This window comes from Odocoileus virginianus, chromosome 9 (assembly GCF_023699985.2).
Source record: "Odocoileus virginianus isolate 20LAN1187 ecotype Illinois chromosome 9, Ovbor_1.2, whole genome shotgun sequence".
Classification (NCBI taxonomy): Eukaryota; Metazoa; Chordata; class Mammalia; order Artiodactyla; family Cervidae; genus Odocoileus; species Odocoileus virginianus.
Genome location: NC_069682.1, coordinates 43,845,136 through 43,871,805, shown reverse-complemented (window position 1 = coordinate 43,871,805; position 26,670 = coordinate 43,845,136). Strand labels below are relative to the sequence as shown.

General features: G+C 44.3%; 1 protein-coding gene and 1 non-coding gene across 2 annotated transcripts in view; both read right to left on the bottom strand.

Moving 5' to 3' along the window:
- Positions 1 to 1,535: 1,535 nt before the first annotated feature.
- Positions 1,536 to 26,670, bottom strand: part of CDS2 (CDP-diacylglycerol synthase 2) — a 59,319-nt gene continuing 34,184 nt past the window's right edge. Inside the window, exons 2-13 of the mRNA XM_020883646.2 lie at positions 19,093 to 19,229; positions 17,713 to 17,809; positions 16,857 to 16,954; positions 14,706 to 14,845; positions 12,856 to 12,914; positions 12,139 to 12,221; positions 8,094 to 8,181; positions 7,530 to 7,598; positions 6,478 to 6,630; positions 4,856 to 4,975; positions 4,319 to 4,422; positions 1,536 to 4,077 (exon numbers count right to left, since the gene is read on the bottom strand). Of these exons, the coding sequence (XP_020739305.1) occupies positions 3,945 to 4,077; positions 4,319 to 4,422; positions 4,856 to 4,975; positions 6,478 to 6,630; positions 7,530 to 7,598; positions 8,094 to 8,181; positions 12,139 to 12,221; positions 12,856 to 12,914; positions 14,706 to 14,845; positions 16,857 to 16,954; positions 17,713 to 17,809; positions 19,093 to 19,229 (1,281 nt within the window). The 3' untranslated portion in view covers positions 1,536 to 3,944. The remainder of the gene's footprint in view (positions 4,078 to 4,318; positions 4,423 to 4,855; positions 4,976 to 6,477; positions 6,631 to 7,529; positions 7,599 to 8,093; positions 8,182 to 12,138; positions 12,222 to 12,855; positions 12,915 to 14,705; positions 14,846 to 16,856; positions 16,955 to 17,712; positions 17,810 to 19,092; positions 19,230 to 26,670) is intronic.
- On the bottom strand, positions 13,230 to 13,335 carry LOC139036849 (small nucleolar RNA U6-53/MBII-28). The gene has a single exon (XR_011489711.1). It is a non-coding gene; the product is annotated as a small nucleolar RNA U6-53/MBII-28 (small nucleolar RNA).

Below are 26,670 nucleotides of genomic sequence, written 5' to 3'. Positions count from 1 at the left end.
GTATACCTCCCAAGCCACCCTCACAGCTGAAATCTCTTTGCCTTTGAAAACATGGTGACACATGTGGACAGGTGAAAGCCTTACTCTGTCAAGAGGCAGTCACAGGTAAGAAGAGCAGCCTCTAGCCCACCTGAGAGCCCAGGTGAATAAGGTCATTGCTGGTCAACCTGAAAGGGTTAAGGGATAGTGCTGGGAGGAACAGAAAGATGGAACCACCTTCAAATAGAAATAGGCAGTCAGCAGCTGGGACTACACTCCTTGTTGAGAATGGGCCCATCTTCTGCAGGGAATATGGGTAAGCAGGGTCCAGGACCAAGAGGAGGCAGGCCTGGATGAGCCCTTAAATTAGGCTCATTATCCCCACTTGGTCCAAATCCAGCACCCTGTATAGGTTGTGCCACAAGGCCCCCATCCAACAGGGGGAAACAAGTCAGGAGGTGGGAGTGGGTAATCTCTTTCATAAGCAAAAGCTGGGTAACTGCATGGAAAGTGATCAAGGGAAAAGGAAGTTTGCTTTGACCAAGACAAGGACAGAATAGTGCCCAAGAGTCAGACTCTCTCTTCAGAGCTGATGGTTTTTTCCAGACACTCTTTCAGAGCCCCTGCTGCGGAGAAGCACAGTAGGTGGGCCCATGGTTTGTTGTCTTGTGATGTGTGTACACGTTCACCTAGACATCCTCCTCGTAGCCTTTTCTTCTCACCTTGACTGTGGAAGAATAGGAACCCTGGGCCTAAGGGAAACTATCCCCTCCACACTTCCCCCTTTCCTCAGCACATAATCACAATGCACAAGAAAGGTGGGCACAACTTGAGTAACTCCCAAAACAAAAGGCAATGGTGCCTAAGATATCAGTGACCCAAGAAGAAGTTTCAGGTGTGCCACATCTATTAGAATAATGCAAATCTACTTCCTTGGAAACCAACCTTGGGCAGGTTTCTTATGGAGCAAGGCCACTGCTTTCCAGTTTTCTAAGCAATGACGCTCTTTGCCCTGAGTCAGTCACACACCCTGACCCCTGGCAATGTCAGGGATGCTCCTGAGCCTGGTAGGGTCTCACTGACAGTCTGAGGATCTGAACTTAAGGATCCAGTCTCCAGCTAACTCAGCAACTAGTTCACTCAAATCAAAGGGTCTGTTTAGTCTCTATTCAAATATATTTTTGGAATCTCCTTATACAATATAAGTTACAGGATAAAAAAAGCCCAGTGGGGAAAAAATAAAATACCATAAACTGTTTCAAAGTCTACCTGTACAAGGTTAAATATTACATTTTGCCCCATCTGAAAGAGACATTAGATTTCAAACCTACTAATTTCAAGTTACCCCCAATTTCAAGTTCCCCCCAAGCCTTCAGCTTCCTCATCAGCAAAGTGCTCATGCCTTTCACCTGAGATAACTCAGAAGGCTATTGTGAGAATGCACTGAATTCAAACTGGAAAACAAAACAAAAATCTCTAAATCAGGGCTGCACAAAATCAAGTGGGAAACAGAAAACCATACAGGGAAGAAACTGAATTCATGACAAGAAAGGGCATACAATTTGTCACTTTTATTTTTCACACACACACAAAAATGGATCTAGAGCAAGTTATGCCACTCATTAAGATGTGCACAGCTGTGTGTTACAACAATCTCTGGAAACTTGTCTGTTTGGTGAAAGATTTTCAATAAATGGGAGAAAGAAAACCAATGTGCTATACAGACACAAGGCAGTGTCTGTCTGCTGGCTACTTCCCACGAAATTCCCCTATTTCACCAGAAAGCATGTGGGAAATCAGAAGAAAACAAAATCCTAGCCGACCCTCGGGCTCTCTGGATGGCAGCTCTGTTGAGCTTCCAGCTGCCATTTCCTGGAACCCTCATCAGCAGCCATGTCCACAGGTATGTGCCAGGCTCCCTGATCCCCACGGTGGCCCTATTCAAAGGTGGCTCTCTGCTGCTAGGTCCCAGCTGAGATTTCCTGTCCCTAAGGACCCACCTATCTTGCCCACAGTGGGGCACCATGAGACAAATGAAGTGCTATTCTCTCTTTGGTTTGGGGAACCAAGTTCATTCTTCATTCAGAAAACTAGATTCATTACTGTACTCCACTCTAAGATTTACTGCTGAGGACAAGCATTTTAAGGAAAAGTATTTAGAAAAGCCCTGTAAGCACTTAATTTTTGCATGCCCAGGACATGACTCAACACCTGTAAGCAGCCTCTGATACGTATACCTGCTCAGCCAGAATCATGGAATATGGAAATTAGAAGACAGCTCAGAAAATGAGAACCCACAGAATGGTGTGTTCTGTCCAGTGTCACATGGCCAGCACTGAAAACACATTCTGTTTTTAAGGGGGCCTTAGACTTAAAAAAGAAAAGCCATTTACTGAAACGGAAATAAAAGTTCAGAAGAAAGAAGCTGCTGTATGTAGAAGGTCACACAGTGATTGTGAACAGAGACATCAAGAGGGGTCTGGCCTGTGCTGGACACTTCAGTGATTTGGGCTGGGCTGCGAGCGTCCACAGATACAGTAAGGTTTAGATAAACACAAACAAAGAAAAGCAGCTCCAGCCCAAGGTGCTGAAACAAGCTGTTACACCCCCGTTTGGCAATGAGAACCACCATGGCACAGAATAATGACACACATTCGGGCACCAAGCTATCTCTTCTCTACCCCTTGCTTATTATCCTGACAAAGAATGTATATTCCAAAAGTCAACCTCACTCTTCTAATTAAAAGGAAAAAATAAATATATCACAATTTAAAAAGAAAAAGGTCCCCCTGTAAAATACAAACTACATTTAAACTGGTCACATTATACAAGTGTGCATTTAACCTTCAGAAGCTTCAAACCTCTGGATTGGGTTATGCAGAGTTGTAAGCAGGACTTTGTGGTTTCAGTGAAGAAGTCATGGTACAACTGAAATCACTGTAAGAAATAAGTGATTTTTAAAGCACACACACAGATATACACTTGCCTTAAGAGTAATATATATATATACATATATATATATTAATATATACAACACAGCAGCTACATGGGTGGTCAGCCAGGTCAAGGGCATGGGTGTGTGAACGAGAAGCCCTCTGCTCCCTGCCTCATGAGGAAGCCCCCAGAAAGGATTCAGCAGCAACAAGTCTATAGCACAAATGTGAACAGCATCATCCCTGAAAAGACCCAGTTAGCCGACTGCCCTATAGGAGCCACTTGAGCCTAAACCCTGTGGGAAAAGACCTCGTTACAGTACATCCTACTGCATACACTTGAAATAGAACAGTGTGGCTTTTTTCCAGACTATTATAACTTTTCATGCTTTTTGAAAAAAATTAAAACTGAAAACTGCTTCAGTCTATGATGAAGTGAGGTGAATCCATATCAAAAAGCAGAGCTCATAGTCCACAGGATTTCGTGAACAGAATGCTTATCTGATTAATAAGCCTTCATCCTTCTTCCCTCAGAAGGCAACCCTCCTGTAGCTCCAAGGCAGGGATCATTGAGAAGTCCAGGAAAAGCACTCCAGTAGTAAAGACATCCAAGCTGTGCACCTCTTCCCTGCTGGGGGTCAGCTACGAAGACAGTTGGTGGTGGGGGGTCTAAACTAGACAAACACAGATGAGTGTCCACTCTGATCAGGCCCAGAAATGGAAGCTCCAGCTTAGGAGCTAGAAGCCCCAAGCAGGCACTCCAGAGCTGGGCAACACTGTCTTCCAGGATGTTAAAAGCTTTGGTTTTAAAAACAAAAATTGACTTCTTTCCAACTCAAAGCTATAGGTTACTCACAACCCAGATCATAAGCATATGGACTGTATACACAGATTTTTTTTCTTTAATCCACAAATAGAAATACTGGTTAAAAAAAAAAAGTGAGTTGAAGCTTGTCTTTGTCCAGCTAGGCTTGCCTGGGAGCCCTGCCCCTCACTCAGCCCTGTTTCTGCTCTCCTGGCCCTGGGTGGCCCCTACTTGTCCTCTGTGGCAGCTGTCAGCATCCCCTTGTCGGTCAGGTGAGACTTGAGCGTGTTGAAGATATGGAGCTGCTGATCTGGCCTCAAGGTCAGGAATTGCTGAACCAGCTTACTTGGGTTTGGGCCCCTGCAAGAGGATGAAGAAACAACAGTGAGAAAAGCAGGGGCCAAGCAACTTCAAGGGCCTGATTATCTTAGTGGCTGTTCCCTTCCTGGATTCTCTACTAATGGAGGGTAGGGGACCTCAGAGAATCCATAACTAATAGCAACTGAAAACTGCATTCATATTTGGGATTTTTTTCACTCAAATTGAGAAGTAGATGAAACTCTAAAATCTGCCAACTTAGTTCAGAGGAAAAGTACTATACCTGATAAAACTAGCAATATACACATTGACAAAGGTGGCCATCAGATACTGGCAGTCAAAGCGATCCATGATGCCTCCATGGCCAGGAATGGTATTGGCAAAGTCCTGTTAGAGGAAGGAAAGGATTGGTAAGCCTGGCTTCATCCAAGTCAAAGCCTTGTCTATGGTCACACCTCAGTGTCCACCTACTGTACTCAACAGCTGAGGGCAACAGAAAGTGAAAAGTATTGATTCAGGTGCTGAAGCTATAGTATACAATCTTATTAAATTATAAATATCTCTTTTGAAGAAAGATTAACATAAAAGATTATCATAAAACTGAAACCCAACCACAGAATTTTCTTAGAAATCATGTATCTTCCTTTATCCTACTTAAATTCCATGCATGGGTGAAGAGCACACATTAACAGTCAGGGTTCACAGCCTGGTATTTTGAAGGGGGTGGTAGTTGATGAGGTGAGACAGGAGGAGGAAGGCAGAAGATGGTGAGAAGGGGCCTGGCTAGGAGACAACGAGAGAACAAAAAGCGTTTTCCTACTTTGATTTTAAAGGCTCGTTTGAATCCACTAGCGAAGAACCCTCCAAAGGGGCCGATGAGCGAGGCAAAAGTAGAGAGGGCAATGCTGTGAATCTGGAAGGGGTACATCCGGACTGTTTTCTAAAAAGAATAAATGAAATCAGTTCAGACGCCTGCAAGCTCAGGCTTATTACTTGTTACCATTAAAAAAAAAAAAAAAAAGACAAAAAACCACCTCTTTATGAAACTATATCTCCCCCCCAAAATTAGAAAAAAGACTGGTTTAGGAGTTCTGTTTCTGCTAGATCTCTAATACACTGCTTAACAGAGGACATTAATATATTATGCATTCAGACTACAGCAATATGTTTTGTTTGAAGTATATGAAGAAAATCCAGTCCTATAAGGATACATTGTTGAAAAAAGGAAGATTATTTTAGCAGTCTTTTGAGATAATTACAGGGATTCTTTTCTGATACTACACCAAAACTTGACAAATGATAGGGTTCTAAAAAATTGGTGCAATGTGAAATCTGAAATCCTATCAATAATTTTTTTGTACTCTCACATTAAAATCCATTGGTCTATATCGCACTTTGAATAGATCATTTTATCCACGTATGACTGTGTAACACCATGCATTGGCCATTTCAAAAATACTGGTTCAATGAGTTACATAAATCTGCCATATGTAGACACATTTTGCCATACAATGTCAAAATGTCATATGTTAAAATCACCACAGATCCCACGAGAAAAGCCTCTAAGTATTACGAAGTTATCAAACTTACGTGGCAGGTATATACTTTCCAAAATTCTAATTCTTACTTGAAAACCAAATTTTATTGGTAACAATTACTGTCAGTTGTTTTCTGGAAGTGACAAATCTCACTTCATTTCTTTTTAAGAAAAATGTCTGCCAAAAACCCATATATGAAAGCCTATAGTTTCTCAGTTCTTTTCAATTAAAATTTATGTCCCCATAAAAAAGCCACCAGTACAGCTCAGAACTCAAACAGGTGCACACAAACTCTTCCTTTAGTTAAGCACTGTCCTGCAGCATTCAGCAGAAGTATTTTATGTATACTTTCCATTTTGGCACCAGAATATTAGGAGATGTATAGTCAAGGGTCAAGACTTAATAAAATTAGTAATTTTACTATTCCATCAAAGACACTGTTAAGATAAGCTGGGTAGGTCTTCTTGTGAGTGTGTGGCATAATGAATCCAATGACAGTCCAGTTTGGTACCACTGCCGTCACTCATGCTATGGTGTCAGCAGGCTTACCCACCACTGCTTTTGTACCACCATGGCAAATGATGACAAAATGAAAAAGCAAATGATTTCACTATGTTATGAAGAAAACAATTGTGATCTCACAGATACCCTCAAAGCATCTCAGGGTGCCCCAGGAACCAAAAGCACATTTTCAGAACTCTGGTCTTAATAATTTGAGGTAGGAGGAAACATCTCCTCCTGTCCTCACCCTGAACTCACTTAAGCAATTCTCTTCCATCCTGGGGTTTACAGCTTTGGGGAGAAAAGAAGCTAGGTTTTGGGGGAAAGGCAGTGGTAGAGAGGGGGCTCTCTTTGTAGTCACTAACCAGCCGAGGATCATTCGCCCCATGTGAGCGGCACATACCCATCCAATGATCGATTGGATCACCCCAGGAATGTTGTATTCCTGCAGCCGAAACAGGCCCGAGGGCTCACAGTCCACAGTGAAGCTGTTGGTATCATTGTTGTACTCCACAGGGCAGACAAAACATCTGTACCCGGACATCACATAGGACAGCTGAGGATGAGAACAGACAGACAAAGGAGACAAGTTCCAGCCATCTTGCCTGGGCAGTAGGCACCTGGTTAGGCCATGCTCCTCACAGTACCTAGCACCCTAATTGCAAAATATGCACTAAATCAGAGGTTCATGTGTCACCATATGTGTTATTTTACCTGAATTCTGGAAAAAAATGAAAAAGAGACTTACGGCCTACTGAGGCCTCACATGTATTTGCTCCAACAACCAGGTCCTGAATAAATCCAGGAAAGACCTAAAGGTATCTGGGCAAAAACTATAAGAAGTTTTGTCCTATTTGGAGGACCTATGGTTCATTTTTCTCAGGATCTCTTAATACAAAATGACAAGTGGTGAAGGGAGTGGTATAGTGAGAGGGCGACAACCAGGAGGAAAGAAACAGAAGACCACTAAAGAGGCGAGTGAGTCTTGAAGGATAGCTAGACAGCTCTGAAAAGGGGAGAGACAGGCTTGAAGGTCAGAGGCAGGGAATGGTGCTCTAGAAAGGGGTGGTAAGTCACTCCCCCCCAGGCAAGGCACACGCAGGAGAAAATCTGGGTTAGTATGGCATGTCCCACCTCACCCCTTACTCTCAGGCAAAGTAGCAAAAGCCTGGACACGAACGCCATCTCCTGAGTGTCACCAGACCTCAGCATGAGAGGAGTGCAAGTTGTACATGGCCTCTGCTCCTCTATCGCCAAGACCCTGCCTCAAGACTGGCAGAGAGAGGACAGCTGATGCTGCCCGTGCCATGTTCACGCCCTGCTACAGGGCAAGGTTACCCTTCAGCAGGACAGAGTCCTTGGCCTTGGGAGACAAGCTCATTAACCCGGGATGGGCTCTGAAGGTGGGTGGGAGGCCTCTACCTAACCCTCACCCAGCTGGGAGCCCCTACCTACCAGAAGGCCAAAGACCACAGTAGCAAAGAAGCCTCCAATGAAGCCTTCCCAAGTCTTCTTCGGGGACAGCTGTGGACAGAGAGCAAGTTCTTAACAAAATGCATTTTGATACCTCTGGCTTTGGGAATAATGATTATTTAAAGTCTTTCTACTATTAAAAAAAACCTCATTCAATTAACCACTAAAATACCCCATTCTTGGTTTCCTTGTATAGCCTGACAGCCCTCAGTTTCCTTTCTGTTTCAATTGGTCAAATAATTTAATTATAAAACAGTAAACTAATTAAATGACAACATTCAAATTCAGATCAAAGCCCCAAAAGTGTACCTACACAGTCTATAAAATATTTTCTCTATCAGCTCTTTATTTTTTTCCACGTGAGTAATTGTTAAGTCTTCCTTTGGCCTTTGGCTTTTCTCTTGAATCTAATTTATTACTAGCCTTTATCCAGGATGACATGAAGATGTACATGCCATGCAGATCTCTTCTGTCTCCCAAGCTGATCTACTTGAAAGCACTACCCCGGCTTCACGGTAATGGTCCATGTTAGGGTGATCCGTTTACCTTGATGAGTGGGGTCCGACCAAAGAAGAAGCCAAACATATAGGCCATGATGTCATTACAGATCACACAAGAAATGGGGACAATGAACCTAGGAAATTAAACCAAAGTAAGAATCAACTCTACCAAGATGATACCTCCAAAGTCCACAAAACAATGCTATTCATAAATTTCCGTACCCAAATAACCAAACAGTACTTATTACCCATTAAGGAATAAGTTTAAAAGAACAAAAACGCTACTGAGTACCTGGCAGCAGACTGAGCGACTTCACTTCACTTTCACCTGGCACACAGCAGCATTCGAATGTTTACTGAATGACTACTGAATAAATGGAGGTGGTATTCTATATAAAATGTCATGTTCTTTTTCACTACAAAGTAATATAAAATTTTTAAGTATACAGAAAAAAATAATTAAAAATTGTCCTTGTTTCCCCTATTCCTATCTCCATTCTCCAAAATAACTACTTTTAATCATTTCTGACTCTTCTTCTTCTAGTAGTTACCTCCATTATTCTGTTACATTTATTATCTATTTCATAATTGATTTTTTTTTTTTTTACTGTTTATTACTAGCTGTAATGATCCCAATTTCCCCCCAGGACTACACAGACAGCAAGACCAAGATTTGATACGTAAGTGCATAGAGCCAGATTTCTCCTCTGCCTCCTTCTGCTAGTGGTCTGATCATCCCTACCACAAAAAAAAGGGGGGGGGGGGGACAGTTTCCACACTTATACCATCTCTCTCTTCTCCTCACTCTCTATTCTCTGACAGTCACTTCTTAAAATTTTTAAAATTTCCTCTATAGTTGAACATAATATACATAAATCCTAGCCCCTCAACTACAGGCTTTATTTTTCTGACTCCCTGTTTGTTAAGGGAGAGATTTAAAGCACCTATATCCACCAAACTATCCATATTATTTACTTTGTTGAGGCTTCCACATATTCTCTGCTCTACAACTATAATCAAGTCTTGAAGGTTCCATCTAAAAACCAATTAGAGATTTTAATATGATTCACTCTAGAACAAAGTCTATGTCTAGCCCTAAAGATAAGAATTTAGCATAAGCCTCTCTTTGGAATTACTTAACAACACTCTGAAAGAGAGGAAGAATATGCCTTCCCATTGTTTTAAACATAATAATGCCTTCACAGTATGCCATTATCATTGTTTTAAACATGATAATGCCCTAAGGCTCTAAAGAACCTCTTGATGAGGATGAAGGAGGAGAGTGAAAAAACTGGCTTAAAACTCAATATTAACATTTAGATGAGCTAGTCTTTACATATTCTAAGCTCTTTATATATTTTCACTAATTTATTCCTCAGGCAGCAGGTATGACAGCATCTTCATTCTGAGAACAGGAAACAAAGGCATGGTCCAGGATCTTAATCACAGTACTTTAAAAAAAATTTTTTTTATTATTATTTTTTTTAATCACAGTACTTTAGTATCTCTGTTGTTGTTCAGTGGCTAAGTCATGACCAACTCTTTGCGACTGCAACATGCTAGGCTTCCCTGTTCTTCACTATCTCCTGGAGTTTGCTCAAACTCATGTCCATTGAGTCGGTGATGCCATCCAACCATTTCATTCTCTGTCACCTTCTTCTCCTCCTGTCCTCAATCTTTCCCAGACTCAGGGTCTTTTCTAAGGAGTTGGCTCTTCGCAGCAAGTGGCTTCAGCATCAAGCTTCAGCTTCAGCTTCAGCATCATCCTTCCAATGAATACTCAGAGTTAATTTCCTTTAGGAAATCTGGTTTGATCTCCTTGCTGTCCAAGGGACTCTCAAAACAGTCTTCTCCAGCACCACAGTTCAGAAGTTATCAATTCTTCAGTGCTCAGCCTTCTTCATGGTCCAACTCTCACATCCATACATGACTACTGGAAAAACTATAGCTTTGATCAGATAAGACCTTTGTTGGCAAAGTGATGTCTCTGCTTTTTAATATGCTGTCTAGGTTTGTCATAGCTTTTCTTCCAAGAAATAAGTGTCTTTTAATTTCAGGGCTGCGGTCACGGTCTGCAGTGATTTTGGAGACCAAAAAACTAAAGTCTGTCGTTGTCCCCATTTTTTCTCCATCTATTTGCCATGAAGTGATGAGACCAGATGCCATGATCTTAGTTTCTTGAGTACTGAGTTTTAAGCCAGCTTTTTCACCCTCTTCTTTCACCCTCATCAAGAGGCTCTACACACTAGGATATGTCTTCACATTTTCATTAAAAGCATGGCTTCTTCAGTCAAACTACTGATTACTATTAATGGTGATAGATTTCTTGCTGAAATCATTGCATTTGTGGAATAAAATCTACTAAGTATATTATTCTTTTCACACATTGCCAGATTCTATTTGCTATAGTTTATTTAGAATGGTAAAACTAAAATCATGAAAAAAAAATCAGTTTATCATTCTTGTTTCTCCCTGTGTTTTTATCAGCTTTAATACTAAGGGTTAGATCATTTCAGTTCAGTTCAGTTCAGTTCAGTCGCTCAGTCGTGTCCAACTCAGTTGTGCACTCGACTCAGTCATGTGCGACCCCATGAATCGCAGCTCGCCAGGCCTCCCTGTCCATCACAAACTCCAGGAGTTTACTTAAATTCATGCCCATCAAGTCGGTGATGCCATCCAACCATCTCATCCTCTGTCGTCCCCTTCTCCTCCTGCCCCCAATCCCTCCCAGCACCAGGGTCTTTTCCAATGAGTCAACTCTTCGCATGAGGTGGCCAAAGTACTGGAGTTTCAGCTTCAGCATCAATCCTTCCAGTGAACACCCAGGACTGATCTCCTTCAGGATGGACTGATTGGATCTCCTTGCAGTCCAAGGGACTCTCAAGAGTCTTCTCCAACACCACAGTTCAAAATCATCAATTCTTCGGCACTCAGCTTTTTTCACAGTCCAACTCTCACATCCATGCATGACCACTGGAAAAACCATAGCTTTGACCAGATGGACCTCTGTTGGCAAAGTAATGTCTCTGCTTTTTAATATGCTATCTAGGTTGGTCATAACTTTCCTTCCAAGGAGTAAGCATCTTTTAATTTCATGGCTGCAGTCACCATCTGCAGTGATTTTGCAGCCCCCAAAAATAAAGTCTGACACTGTTTCCACTGTCTTCCCATCTATTTCCCATGAGGTGATGGGACCAGATGCCATGATCTTATTTTTCTGAATGTTGAGCTTTAAGCCAACTTTTTCACTCTCCTCTTTCACTTTCATCAAGAGGCTTTTTAGCTCCTCTTAGCTTTCTGCCATAAGGGTGGTGTCATCTGCATATCTAAGGTTATTGATATTTCTCCCGGCAATCTTGATTCCAACTTGTGCTTCTTCCAGCCCAGCGTTTCTCATTATGCACTCTGCATATAAGTTAAATAAGAAGGGTGACAATATACAGCCTTGATGTACTCCTTTTCCTATTTGGAACCAGTCTGTTGTTCCATGTCCAGTTCTAACTGTTGCTTCCTGACCAGCATACAGGTTTCTCAAAAGGCAGGTCATAAGATTCGCCAAAACTAGAGAAAGCCTGTGTGCAGTCATAAGTAAATAAATAAATACGCAACTGCTATTACTGCTCATTTTTTCCAGGTGTAGATTCTTATGGAATTTTCAAAGCTCTTTTATAATTATTGATCTGTTCAAGTTTTCTTCTTTGTGACTTTTATTCGGTGTCCTCTTGCCAGGAAATGATTTGTTTCTTCTAGATTTCCATATTTGTTGCCGTACAGTTACACAGTCCTGGACTCTTTAAATATCCCTATAGCTGTTGGTTTAGAACAGTGGTTCTCAGAGTGTAGGTCCTGACCAGCAGCATCAGCATCACCTGAGAATGTACTAGAAATGGAGTTCTCAGGCTTCACTCCATAGCTACTAAGGTAGAAAATCAAAAGTGGGGCCCAGCAATCTGTGTTGTAACTAGGCCTGCAGGTGCTGCTGATATGCTCAGGTGAGAACTGCCAACTTAGCAAATGGGGTTTCTCAGTCCTCCTATACATAAGAACACCCACAAATAAAAGGAAAAATACCCCTCACTAACATCACTCACCAGATCATTCCTTCAAATAGGTTGTGGATAACAAGATGTGACTGTGTTACAACAATCAGTAATGTTACATGGGTCCAGCCAAACTGCAAAAGAAGATAAAGGATAAATGTTACCTATCGGTTTACCTTGAAAGGAACTTCAAATAACAGCTAATACCAAACAGAAAATTGTTGAGAAACAGGTAGGAAAGATATCTGCTTCTCTATCTGTCTTATTGGAAATGATAAGCTACAGAACAGGCCTCGAGAAGAACTATGTTTCCCAGCTACAGTTCCCAACAAAAAGAGGGTGCACGTGGCCCACTAGTTAGTCCTTTTATGCTCCAAAAGCCTGGGTACTTCTTGTTTTCTTAGTATTTACTGAGAGATTAGGACACTCAGAGAGGGGGTGTTTTTAAGTTGAGGCAACAATACAGCAGAGAGGATATCTATGTTCTATGTCTAAGGTGTCACCTAGAGCCTTACCTAGAGGACACACTCAGATCCAGATGGGAGAGACTGCTTACGGTATATAACAGTGCTTAGGTCTAGGTGGATAAGAAGCCACCAAACTTCACAGGGGATGCCTCTTTCACCCTCCAGGTTTCAGATGCACAAGAACAGACTACATTCCAAAGTTCTGATTTATCACTGAAAGGATGACAGGCCTGCGGAGTTTCCACAGAATTTCACTTATATCAAGAGTTTTGACACTGACACATTTTGACACTACCCTTACCATGTAGAACTGCAATCGATAATGCTTCTTGACCAGACTCAGCACAAACATGCAGAATCCTAGTTTGAGAAGGAAGGAAGAGAAAGGGCAAAATGAATCACATTCTACATTTATCTTTGTCCTAGTCATTTCCTTTAGCTGTGTCATATGGTCCTTTGCTAATTTCCTGGCAACAGCTAACCAGGGCACAAATCCACTGCTCTAGGGAATAAAATCAGTTATACAGATAAGCAGTCAGAAGGGAAAAATGACTACTTCAAGACAATCAAAGGAAGACAATATTTTAAAATTTTACAGATTACACTCAACTTAGGATACTGTTCACCAGATAGAAATGTTTTGATTCTAGAACAGGGGCTGATAATGGTCAGGCCGGCTGCCAGTATTTTGTTGTTGTTGTTAAACTCACTGGCACCCAAAGCACAGCAACACTGCACTAGCTGGTAGCTCAGTTATTAGCATGACGACTCATCATCGAGGTTAGCTGCCTGTTTTTATAAACAAACTTGTATGAGAACACAGCCATAACTATTTGTTTACATGTTATCCAGGGTTTCTTTTGTGCTACAAGAGCAGAACTAAGGAGCTGCAGGAGAGACTCCATAGCCCCCAAAACCTGTAATATTATTATCTGGACCTTAAGAAACCAATCTCTATCCTAAAGAACAGGTCTGGCAGAATGGGGATCCACATGGTATAAGGCTAATAAGGTCATCCTTGCATCGCTTTCCTACTAACCCACATGACTAAAACCTCTAGCAAGAAAACGGATTTTACCCACAAGTGTGCTGGGTCCCTCAAAAGCCCTGCCCAGAAGAGAGCATATCACTGTTCTAGATCTCTGGCCTCCCTTTGTGGGGCTGCTTCCAGGCTGAGGCATGCTTTCTGACTATCCTCAACACATCTCAGCAGTAGACTTCATATTCAGTAGCCAGGTATCATTCAGAGAGCCAAGTATCACTATCAAGTTGATGAAAAAATAGGTCAAATTGAAATTTAGGTCAAAGTCAGAACAAATTTCCCATATGCCTCAAACTGGTTTTCAGGGTAACCATGAAGAACATTAGCATTATTTGAATTCCTGTACTGTCTCAACTGAGTTTAGACTGACAGAGCAGTTTACCGTTTGTCAAATTTCAATATAGCTTGTCAAATCCTCATAGTAACTCTGCCATTTTAGCTCTAGGTTACAGGAGAGCTAACTGAGACTCAAAGTAAGTTCCTGGCTCTTCTGAAGTCACAGGCCTTTTCAAATCCAAATCAATAAAATTTCTAATGCACTACAGTGTCCCTTTTTTAAAATTAATTTTTATTGGAATATAGTTGATTTACAACACTGTGTCAGTTTCAGGTGTCAGTGAATCAGTTATACATATACATACATCCACCTTTTAGATCCTTTTCCCATAGAGGCTATTACAGAGTTCCCTGTACTAGACAGTAAGTTCTTATTAGTTATCTGTTTTATATACAATAGTATGTTTATGTCAATGAAAAGTCCTTTTTTAAATACAAGTTTCTGGATGGTTTTGTTCTGGTCACACTGCAGAATCTCTGCCAACAAGAGAGTCAGGACACAACAATGCTATGGGGTCCTTCAACAGAGGCTGAAACACATGGACAGGTGGCACAGACTACAGCCCCCACAACCACACAAGCCCCTCAGCCTCATTTCTCTTAGTAAAGAGCTCCTCCAGCTCATGGAAGGCAGAGTCCTTAGTTCTGCTTCCCTGTGTGGTCAGAGTTAAGTCATCAAAACTTCATATGAAGCAAGAAATGTCCCAACTCCAACTCAGCAGATATGCAAAAACAAGACATACGCAACAACTGGCAAGCCACTTAACACATACCTGTTAGATAGAGAGTAAAGGAAATGAACCGGTGGTATTTACTGAGAATCCGCAGAGGCTCCTCTCTCTGGACCAGAGTGAAGAAGTAATCTGTCACTGTTTCGCCATAGAAGAAATAATTTACACACAGCAGAAAGTACCTGTTAAAGAAGACAGATCACTGCCAAAGGGAGCACATGTGGCCCCTCCCTTACAGCAAGGCTGTCAGGACCAGAGCAGCAGTCCGCCCAACACTTAAGAATGCCCCAGGCAGCCCACAGCAGGACAAGCAGACCACAGATCCCTGTCCTCTGGTGACCCTGTAGGTGAGGTATTTATCTAGAAATTTGTGGCTTTCATTCACTCTCCATTTATCACAAACTTGGGACCCAGTTTGTGCCCCTTCTATAGCACTGCCAGGTCTAACAACACTCAATCTGTAAGACAACCCCCAGAAAGGTACCTCATTCCATTCTTCCTGTTAGGAACTCTGCATGCTTATCAAAACGAAATTTCTCTGACTTTCTGTCTGTCTGTGTGGTTCCTTTCTTCTCCCTGCCTGGAACATCCTCTTCACTTACCCACTTTATCACTCATTGCTCAAATACCACTGTCTTCATAAAACCCTGCATGATCGAATGTGGTATCTGCCTCCCCTGCCTTTATTTCTATAGTGCAAAATACTTGCTCTTTTCACTAAGCAATTAATTATTATGCTTCATCTCAGACTGTCTTCCTCTCTGATGCCCGGCTCTGACACACAAATCTTTCACTAGCATTAATTCGTCACTTGTTTATAACCTCTCCTCAACTAGAGGGAGCTCCAAGGAGGGAGAGGCCATGGTCCATATACATGTGCAGCCTCACTAGTGTTTCTGAGTATGAGAATGAGCAACCCAACTCTAAACACTCAATAAATATCCAGACATCAAAGAAAGGGGAGAGCTTCTCTTATCTCTTCCATTTTTTTTTTTAATTGTGGAAGTTCAAGAACTCCCAAACAAGCTTTGTTTACATGAAAAACACTTCCCTTGAACAGTGACCACAGTCAGGGGTCAAACATCCTGAATATGTTAATAAAATTCATAACATTGCTTTCTAGCTATAGGAGACCCACAAGAGAAACCTACATCTTAACCCAGGGGGCAGGCACAGGCCCTGTGGTGACTGCAAGGCAGCTTATGCTGCTGGGTGACAAGGAAGCATCTCTGAGAAGGATGTGTCCAGCCCAAGTATGAGCATGTCAGCTCCCTTGGCCATAACCAAGTGGCTGGGGCCCAAAACACTACTCTCTGGCCTGGTAAGTTATGAAATCAATGCCCAAGACCCAGCGCAGCAGAGTGAGAGGAGTGTGTATCTGCCCTAAGTCTTCTCAGAACTTCACAATGCTCTGTTCACACGTCACCACCTCGGAAGAGTGTGGTCAATACAGCAAAGGTTTCAGATCAGGAAGGTGTCTTGGACATCATCTGCACTACAGGTTTTGTTTTGGCTTCAAGACAGACAAGCCCAGAATTCTTTGGCAGGCCAATGGTTAGGACTTGCTCTCACTGGCCAGACCCAGGTTCAATTCCTAGGCAGGGAACTAAGATCCTACATGCCACGTAACACAGGCAAAAAAAAAGAAAAAAAACCTAAGGACATCCAAGCCCTTTCTTAGGAGGAGAAAACTGAGCTCCTCTGGGGAGCCCAGATCCCTTGCATTCAGTGTCACTCCTGCCCACTGGCACCCAAGGAACCTCCAAGGAACTAGGACTCCAAAACCACAGGTTGAAAAGCACTGACTAGGTCACTACTATCTGTTTTAAGGATGAGCAAGCCAAGTTCCAGAAACAGCAACACCAGCGTTGACAACTCCCAGATGACTTGTGGGATGCTGGGATACCAGAGCATGAAAAATGTACTGATCTAGAAAACGGGGGCCATTGTACAGTCTAAGGAATCCAAATATTGATGCAAATATGGTCACAGATGCAGCTGGTCTGGATTCTTCTAAGGAAGAACCACTCCTTCCAAGCCAGCCACTCAGTCTGGCCTAGGCAATACTTTGGTCTCAAAGGTGCTGTGAAGGTCCATGGCCATCAACCCCTCCCTCCAACCACGACTGTAACTACCTACCACAAAACCTTTGTCCAAACCAGTTAAAGGTCTCTGTGGGGCTAGAGAGCTTACCAGCTGAGGGTTCTGAACCAGGGCAGGTCATAGGAGTGGTACACATTGTAGCCAATAGTGATAATCTCGTGGAAACACTTAATCTGAACACACATCACCTGCAGGACACAAAAGAATTAAAACACTTGCTATCTCCTCAGTTCTTATGATCTGTGGAAACAGAAACCAACAGGTCATAGGCCTTCAAGAAAAACCATTATATTTAAGAACAATGTCAGTCCTCCAGTGATTTCTGCGCCCCTCCTTTCTCTCACATCACTCAACAGGGTTGGGAGGCCCTTTATGTCACACAGAGCAGATCCAATTTCTCACAATAAATACATGCTTCTGAAACTCTGATTAACTTTTTATTGTAGAATCCCCCAGGACTCAATCTCTTCCATTTTTGACTCTGAATAAAAATACATATTTGAAAAGTCCCAAACTGCTCTGCTAAGTCATCAGTTGTATAGTCATTTGATGCTGTGTCTATGACAATGGGAAGACTCAGAACAAAGTACTGTGGATTGGAATTTTGTATCAAAAGTCCCAAACTTAGGAGGGAGGCCCCAGGAAAACAAGAACCAAAATCAAGAGTCACACAGAATCATAGCCAGGTTCCCAGTTTGACCAAAGAGCTGAAGTACTAAAATCAAATTTTAAAGTGATCTTTAATCACCTACAACTGGCCCATGCCAATGGCCCTCCAGTTGGCTGCTGGAAGGTGAGAAATCATAGCTATTCTAAGGTGGATGTGGTCTGAGCAGCCAGGACCTCAAGTGATTCCCAGAACCAAACCAACACCTGGCACTTAAAATGACTAGACATGCAGGGAAAACTGAAGGTAAAACTAAAATAGCAAGTAAATGGCACTTACAATCATCATTAAAACCATTGGTCCCAAGTAAATGATAATGAAGAAAAATGCAATCATCGCCAAGGTCAGGATGCCTCTCACCCACCAGTTCTTCCATCTAAGTTAGAGAGGAAGGGAAGGAGAAAACATGTTAGGAGCCCGAAAGAACTGAAGCACAAGCTCAAGGTGGGTGGTTCTTTTCTGGGAGAAGAGGGCTCTGAGGTCAATGCTTTCCAGGAGTACGTCTTTCATCTTGACAGAGGCAGTAGCTATATGCTGGAAGAAGCAGGTCACCTCACCTCATCAGAGCCATCACCTTATCTACACTAAACTCAGCAAGTGCTCAAGGCTTGCATAAAAATACACCCAACCTGTTTTTTAATGAAGGAAGCAGGCAAAAATCCCAAGGGAAATATAATGTCTGCCTGCCCCCCCCCCCCTTATGTATCTATTTAGATGGCTTCTATGGGCATCTCTGAGAAAAAACTATTAACACTTTTGCTGCAGCAGAATCCTACATTTCTCTGCTCCTGCATCACTATGGTAACAGCAGTATCAAACACAGTGGTGATAACAGCTATCACACCTGGCACATATGCACCTGGCACTTCTACAAGGACTTTCATGTGTATTAACTGATTTAACCCTCAATACTACTAGCTTTTACAGATGAGGAAGTGGATGTACAGATGATACCCTGTGAAGTGCTTAAGCTGGGAATTGAACCCTGGGAGCCAATCTGGCTCCAGAACCCGTAATCCTAATTGCTGCACAATACAGCCTTTCAAATGGACAAATGTGTGGGAGGCATGCCCACGCACACTTTTATATAATGTTTTGGGGTCTTAGAGTTTGCCCACACAGCTGGAATCAGAAGGACCAGAATCTCAAGGGACCAAAATTTTAAGTCTGAATTCACCAAAGTTGAAATGTTTCTTAATTCCTACAGGAGAATTAAAGGACTGTACAAAACAGACGTGTGGGGAGAAGGAAAACTGAACTCTGAACTAGAGATTTAGGCTCCTCAGTGGAAAGCAGCCTGCCCATTAGTCACAAACCCCAAGGACCATTTATCTTCATGTGTTCTACCAGTGATTACTCCTATGTCCATGTATTCCTGCTCCTTGGACAGTACCTCCCAGCCAGCCTAGGGTATCCTTCAAGGGCCAGATCCACTCAGGTTGTGCTTGTAGTCACTGCTGAGTACTCGATGACACTCAGTGGAGCCTTAAGCAGAGGCAGGGGAGACTATAACCAATGAAGTGGCAGGTCTGGGCCTCATACTTTAACAGATGTGGGCTCCTGCTACAAGACTGTGGGCTCTCTAAGGGCTTCAGGTCTTCCATGACACTTGGAGACCCAGAGCTCTCGGCAAGCATTTGCATGAGTAAGCCAAGCTACCTTGAAGACAAGCTGGAAAGCGCCCTGTTGAGAACCTCTGGGGTATCATCTGCAGAGGGTGGTAGGGAAACAGCTTCCACTCTGCTTTCACTGTCCGATGCAGTCTCTCCATCTACCTTTGCTTCTGACTCTGACTCCTGCACAGCAGAAAAACAGAAGAGGAAAAGATCAAAAGCGCTGGGTAGGATACTGGGTGTAAACATCCAAAAGGACCCATCTACCTTTGAAAAGGCCTCTCCACCAACACCTAAGTCACACAGGGAATAGCCCCTGCTCTGCCACAATACCACAGTAAACTGTGGACTCTTAGAGCCACAGGACAACTAGTGACTCTGGACAGGCTCTCTCGAGGGAAGCTGGGTGTGCAGGCTACTGTCCCCTGCAACAGAGCTCCCGAAAACCCATGGTGTTACTTCCAGGCTTCACAAGACCAACCACCACGTGAGGAGGCCAGCCCCAGTCAGGTGCGGAAGCCCTATGGGACCACTAACTCTAGTCAACACTTCACCAGGACTGGTGTGTGCCACTGCCCTCCCCCTGCCACCAGGCCTGGGTGTCAGCAGACACTTCAATGTCACTCACAGAGTTGCCACCAGGTCACAGTCATGTAAGGAAATGCCTGCAGGAACTCACACTGCTCCTCGGCCTGTATGAATGGGCCAGAGCATGCCAGCAACAGGTCCTCCATCCAAAGTACCAAGCTTTTATTTCTTAGGGGAATTTAGAATAGATGCCATGAGAAGAGGTGCAGGAGAAATTAAATCACTTGAAATCAAAGCCATGATACTACATAGTATTTGAGTAGCCCTTCAGAATTTCGAGAGTATTTCCCGTACCTGTGAACATTTGAGCAGTAATGTTCAAGGAAGGAAGGAAAGGCAGATAGAAAGATCACTGTTTATAAACGAGGAAACAGGGGCTCTGAGAAATTCAATAGTTGGCCCCAAATCTCCTATAACTGGTCTCTGACTGTAATGTGTTCATTCCACTACATTTCCTTTTATTTAAGCATCTCAGAATCCATTTTATTCTTCAGTTAAGTGATTCAGAAACAAAGTAAACTGGTAATGGCAACAGGATGTTTCACCAAATCATCAAAGATTTCATTACATACACGAACAAACAAAAAGTTGTATCTTTTTTTCAAATTGAACAATTTGAATTTCCTTATTGACTAATAAATAGATGAAATTGAGCACCACTTCACACATTTCTTGGCCATTTTGATGTCTTCTTTTGTGAAGTGCCTGTCAAGTCACTGGTCAGTTTTCTACTGGGTTTCCTTGCTTTTTTTTATGTGTAGGAGTTTTTAAATATGTTCCAAATTTAAGTACTTTGTATCACTGACATGTTCCCCCAGTCTCCTCTAAACCCTAACAACCCACCTCAGTCCTCCTCTCACCTACAATCAGACCTCTTCCCTCTTGCTCAGCACTGGCCACAATGGGGTGTTGGTGGGAGATTTTGTAATTGTCTGCTGCCCCAACTGACCATAAGGCCCCTAAAGACAAGATATCCTCATGCCTGGCACACAGATGCTGACAAATACATGGAAGATGGTGGAGAAAGAGAGGAATTTTTTCCAGCTATGGTAAAGCAGCCCTCCTCTCATAGAGACAGCTGTTTCTAAATTAACTTACAACTGAGATAACACCGCAAAACAGAAGGCTTAACCACTACAGGATTGCTGATACAGAAACAGGGGGCTTTGGTAAAGAACTTAGGGAGTCACTCTGCTGTACAGCAGAAATTAACATAACACTGTAAATCAACCATACTTCAATTTAAAAAAACAAAACAAAACAACATTATGGAGGTGTCCTCATCAGTAGCACCTGAGGGAACGAGCCACGGCTGCTGCTGCTGCGGTCACTGCTCCTTCCTCCACCAGGCTGAGCCAGCGGACAAGTCACCCAAGCGCTGTACTTCACTTCCTTACCTAATAAAAGGAGACCAGAAAGGACCCGCCCCGTCTGTGCAGGGGTTCTCCAGAAAAACATACCCAGACACACACCCAGAGCTGTGTCCTAGTCCACTGCCCCACAAGGTTCTGAAATGCAGCAATGCCCCTAAGTGTAACTGAGATTCTTTCTCTCCAGCAGCACTTAGTGAAGACGGAGGCATTCAGAACAGATTTCCATGCTGCAGGCTAACATTATCATCCTTTTCCCATCAGCGACCATCAGGGATATGAGGTAACGATGCTATGGGATTATCTAGATCTGACCTCTAAACCAAAGAATTGCAAAGAGCGAGTAACAGGGCCCCACCAAGGCCTCCCACAGATGTTCTCCGCCAGTATGTAGAAGCCACAGGGACCGAGTTAACAACAGCAGGCGAGAGGGTATGTATGTAGGCGCAAACGCTTGCGAATGCATGTGCGCGCGCACACACACACACAGGAGCTCTAGCACCAGCTATTTTTAACTTATTCATCTTGTTGTCAAGGAAACTCACAAAGGCTGCTCGTTCCCCAAGCTAGGAAGGGCAGGAAGAAACCCTGGCAGAGCCCCTGCAGGGGAGGGGCAGGGAGCTCTGGCTTGGTACTAAGTCTCTGGACCTTGCAGACCCTTTTACAAACGTCAGCCCAAATAACGCCGTATCTGACTCCTCTCCTTCCTTACTAGGAAGAGGTGCAGTGAAGAGAGGTATCCTGAAGCAGAAAGCAGTAAAAGGACATAGAGAAATGTCACAAAGACAGTGACTGTGTTATTGTCAAGACATCAGGCCTGGGATGAACCAAGAAATGAAGTAAACTAAAGAAATAAGCCTAAAGGAGATTAACTTTCCAGTTGTCACCTGCCTTTAAGCAAGTAAGGGCTTCCCTGGTGGCTCAGATGGTAAAGCGTCTGTCTGCAATGTGGGAGACCCAGGTTCAATCCCTTAGTTGGGAAGATCCCCTGGAGAAGGAAATGGCAACCCACTCCAGCACCCTTGCCTGGAAAATCCCACGGTAAGAGGAGCCTGGTAGGCTACAGTCCATGGGCTCGCAATGAGTCGGACACGACTGAGCGACTTCACTTTTAAAAAGTAACGCCAGGGTCCTGGGCCTCAGCCCAGGCCACTGAATAAAATCCTCAGAGCCCTTCGCTGGAGGTGTCCTTGGAGAAGGAGACAAACACCTACACAGATAACCTCTCTCTCACAAGCTGAAACTGAGTCGAAAAAGGCAGAAGGGCAAACCCCTGTGCAGGAGGAGAGGGCACAACCTGGGAAGACATGGATCAGGGTGAGGCAAGTCAGCCAACTCTCAGGGCTCCAGGTGTGGCTGCCAAGAGAGCAGACGAAGGAACAGAAGCCTCGGAGAACCTGGAAACCCTGCGCTGTTCCGGCTACTCCCTGTGTGGGGGCAGGGCCTTCCACTTGGGCTGCTTTGCCTCAGTGAGGAGGAATGCTGGCAGCAGCTTCTGTCGTGGACCCAGGAGGAGTCAAAAACCTGGAGCCCAAGGTTTTGCCCAGGAGAAAGTGGCACACGTGAGGACCAAGAATCAGAGATGTCAGGCGTTTCACTGCTTTGCTCCTCCAGGGGATGGAAAGACAGGCAGATGCCAAGAAAGACGTTCTGCAGGAGGCAGAGGCAGCCAGTCAATTCCCAGCCCTGGTGTTCATTACACTCAGCACAGGCCTCCAGTCCCTGGTCTTCCCCCTGAGGAAAGCGCCCCCTACCTCACATGGTTGCTGGAATGATCAAATGCAACACCAGTGAAAGTCTATTAAAACTACAAAGGGACTGAAGAGCAACAGGGACCTGCTGAATTCCATCCTACCCCCATTCTCCAGTACGCTGACCATGGCACACAGCTCAGGAGCCCAAGAACCTTAAACACCCATCCCAGGCAACCTGGGCATCCCTCCCAAGGACGGTGGAGTGGAGAAAGAGCAGTGCTTATCAAGTCTTGCTAGGGCCCATGTGCTAATCAATTCGGTGAACTCAGCATCTGCCTGCCTTGCTTCCTCTTTCCTGTCTTCCATTCCAACAGGTGGCCCCAACTCAGAAATGATCCACTTCTCAAAGTTCCCATAAAGGTGGAAGTCTGAAACACAGGCAGCAGTACCTACCAACACTTCCTGACACGGGATGTGTGCAGCACAGTTCACCGAGGTGTGGAAGGAAACATTAGAACTTACTTCTGTTTACCTCGTTCATCTTTTCTTTCCTGTGCCTGCTTTATGAGGAACCTATCAAAACATGTATATAACTGAGGCTTTGCCAGCTGGGGAATGTGGTAAAAACATCACATACACGTCAGACACAGTGGTGGGTCAGTGACCCTGGAATTCTTGATTCCCACCACACTAAGCTGTGCCTGGGACACAGTACGAACCCAAAGATTTACTGGACTAATACACTAATTAATTCATCTTAACCTACCATGGACCACAGTGTCTGGACTGCACTAAGCATATGACAAAATCAGCTCAGATCTCCAGTTCACGTGCCAGGTCTGACAGGCCCCTGCCTCGGCAGCAACCCTTGTAACAAAGCCAGACCAGTGCCCACTCTCATCCCCTCTCTCTGCTAGCTGACAGTCTAAGAATCCAGCTCAGGAACTCTGGGACCAGCACCCGGTAGCGGGGAAAGGTGCAAGCTCAAACTCAAGCTCAAGCTGCTGCAAGCTCAGCTCAGCTCCCAGGCATCCCCTCCTCCTCCCTTTCTTTTCAGCCAAGGAGCCAGATCAGAGGTTGAATAGAGCAGACCCTATCTCTCAGATTCTATCTCAGTCACTGCCCATCCTCCCACAGTCCTGCAGCCATTTCCCAAGTGGGCTGTGGTGCTGGTGTAAACAGGAAACAAGAGCATTGCTTTAAAAGGAGAAGGAAAAAAAAGTTACTCTGAGGCCTCCTTCCTTCTGGTTCACTTAGACTATAAGGTAGAAACACTTGGGTGATATGATAGACACATGGAGAGCCTGGTGATAAGACACATGGTGTACCAAGGGTTCAGATAAGACCTGCTAACATTTTTAGAGGAACTCGTGCATAAAAAGCTTCCCCTACCAGCCTTCCAGGTCCCTTCTACCTCCCACAACTGCCCAGACACCAATGAACCAGGGCTCAGAGAGCACAGAAGCCTTCCTTCCACAGAAGCAAGAGATGCCAGTGAGGGAGGGCCAGGGCCCCGTAATAAGGGGAGGAGGGAGGTCCCTGTGCTCAAGGCCAGGCTTCCTGGCCTGAGAAGGGACCTGGCTTGGCCCGGTATAGCATCTGTAGGACTCATTTTCTCTGCTATAATCTAGGTAGGAAACCCAGGAGAGAACCCTAGCAGTTTAGAGCATACTAAACTACATTAAAATTTGTAAGTTTCATTTACTGAGTGTCTTCACACCTTTCATAAACTATTTTTCCCACTGCTTTAGGTGTAAATTACAAATCTTGTGTTTGAGGAAAATCAGCAGGCTGAGCCTAATCTTTCTATTAAGTATCATGCCAGCCATCTTTTTTGCTTTTTTGGATGTGCTGGGTCTCCACCGTAGAGCACAGGGCTTCTCTGGTTGCCGCACGCCGGCTTAGGTGCTCCACAGTATGTGGGATCTCAGTTCCCCAACCAGCGGTCGAACCTGCGTCCCTTGCACTGGAAGGCAGATTCTTAACTACTGGACCACCAAGGAAGTCCCACCTGCCATCCTCTTAACCAAGCCGTGTGGCCAGATACCAGGGCAATCAACTCCCCCACTTACACACACACTTCCAGGAAAGAAATTATCAGAGACAGGTTTATCCCTAATGAGTGTAGGAGACCTCTGTGTCCCTGTCACTGAAAAAAGCCAAGTAAGCTTTCATCTGAGTTCCTATTGGAGGGAGAAAAAAGTGTATGTGTGCATGTGCATGGTGTTTGGAACAGCAAAGAAGATATTTCTAGCTTTTTCTAATGCTCACCTCATCTGACAAATTCAGTTGTCTGAACAAAGCCCAGCTCTGAAAGTTTAGAATCATCCCCCAAATGTCCACACCCTGCCTTCAAAAGCCTCATATCAGTAATGTGATCCACAGAAAATGCATTCAATTACCCCAGATGGACTGCTTCCTTAAAGTACCTCCATGGGTAACTGCTCTCCACACCAAAGAGCTCCAGAGAGAGGACATGGAAAGATGCATGTGCAGAAATTTCGGCTTTTAAAACCCAACTCTGCCTCTGAACCACTTTATCTCCAGACAATACTATTTCCAAGGAGCCACAGGGCTCTTTGCAGAGAATCTACCACTGCCAGTCTTGGGCCTAGAGAGGGTTCCTGTGGGAAGACAACTGTTTCCAGGAGAGCCACAGTGGGAACAGCCCACATGCTGCTATCCCCCATCCTGTCCCCTCCTCAGCATCTTGCCCCATTGATCTCCCCTCCCTCCCCTCTGTCCTCCAGCCTCCCCCTCACCCAGGCCCTCATATTACACCACTTAAGCAGGCTCATCCAAAGAAAGCACTTTTTTCTCCACTTCACTGGTGAACCTTTAGGAAGAGTTTTGAACACCCCATCCCTTGCCCTTGACTGACCTTCACCCTTAACCGACCTTCATTCCTCGGGCCACACCAAGCCACCTTCATCCCTGGGCATTCCCAGTTCTCTGCTGCCAGCAAGGCCTTGCAGCAACTTTTGATGTTATTATTGAGAAATACTCCTCTCTTGGTTTTCAAGCAGCACATCCTCCTGGTTTCCCACCTACCTATCTAGTCAGGCCTTCCTGAGCCAGTTTCTCCTTGGCAGCTTCCTCTTCTTCAGCTTGCCCTTTGAATTGAGGGGCTCCAAGAGGTTCCGTGCTGGGTGCTCCCTCTGTTCTACTACACACTCTCCTGAGTAATCTCATTCACTCTGATGCCTCCAACAGCCTCTTCTTGAGCTTCAGACCCACATATCCAATCATACTTGACGTTCCCCCTTGGATGTCCCACAGATACCTAAAATTCTCTAGGTGCTCAAACCAAATTCATTCCCTTTCCCCTGAATACTCAAGTGAAAAGGAGGCCAATCACCCTTCGTGCTTCCTCCCTCGGCTCTTATCACCTGGTCTGTGATCACTACCTCTGAAACAGACTCTTGAGAGTCCCTTGGACTACAAGGAGATCCAACCAGTCCATCCTAAAGGAAATCAGTCCTGAATATTCACTGGAAAAACTGATGCTGAAGCTGAAACTCCAATACTCTGGCCACCTGATGCAAAGAACTGATTCAGTTGAAAAGACCCTGATACTGGGAAAGATTGAAGGTAGGAGGAGAAGGGGACAACAGAGGATGAGATGGTTGGATGGCATCACTGACTCAATGGACATGAATTTGAGTAAGCTCCGAGAGTTGGTGATGGGCAGGGAGGCCTGGCGTGCTGCAGTCCATGAGGTCGCAAAGAGTCGGAAAACTGAACTGAACTGAACCTGTTCCCACTGCCTCTGGAACTACTAAGCCAACACTGTCCCCTCCAGATAACTGCAACAGCCCAACTAGCCACTTTATCTCCAGCCCTGAGTCCATTCCTACCTCCACTCTACTCTTCACATTGCACCAGGAAGGTCTTTCTGGAAAGAAAACCTGACTGCATCACTCCTTGTCCAGTACTCCTCCTGGAGCTCCCTAGGCTAAACAGAGGTGATTC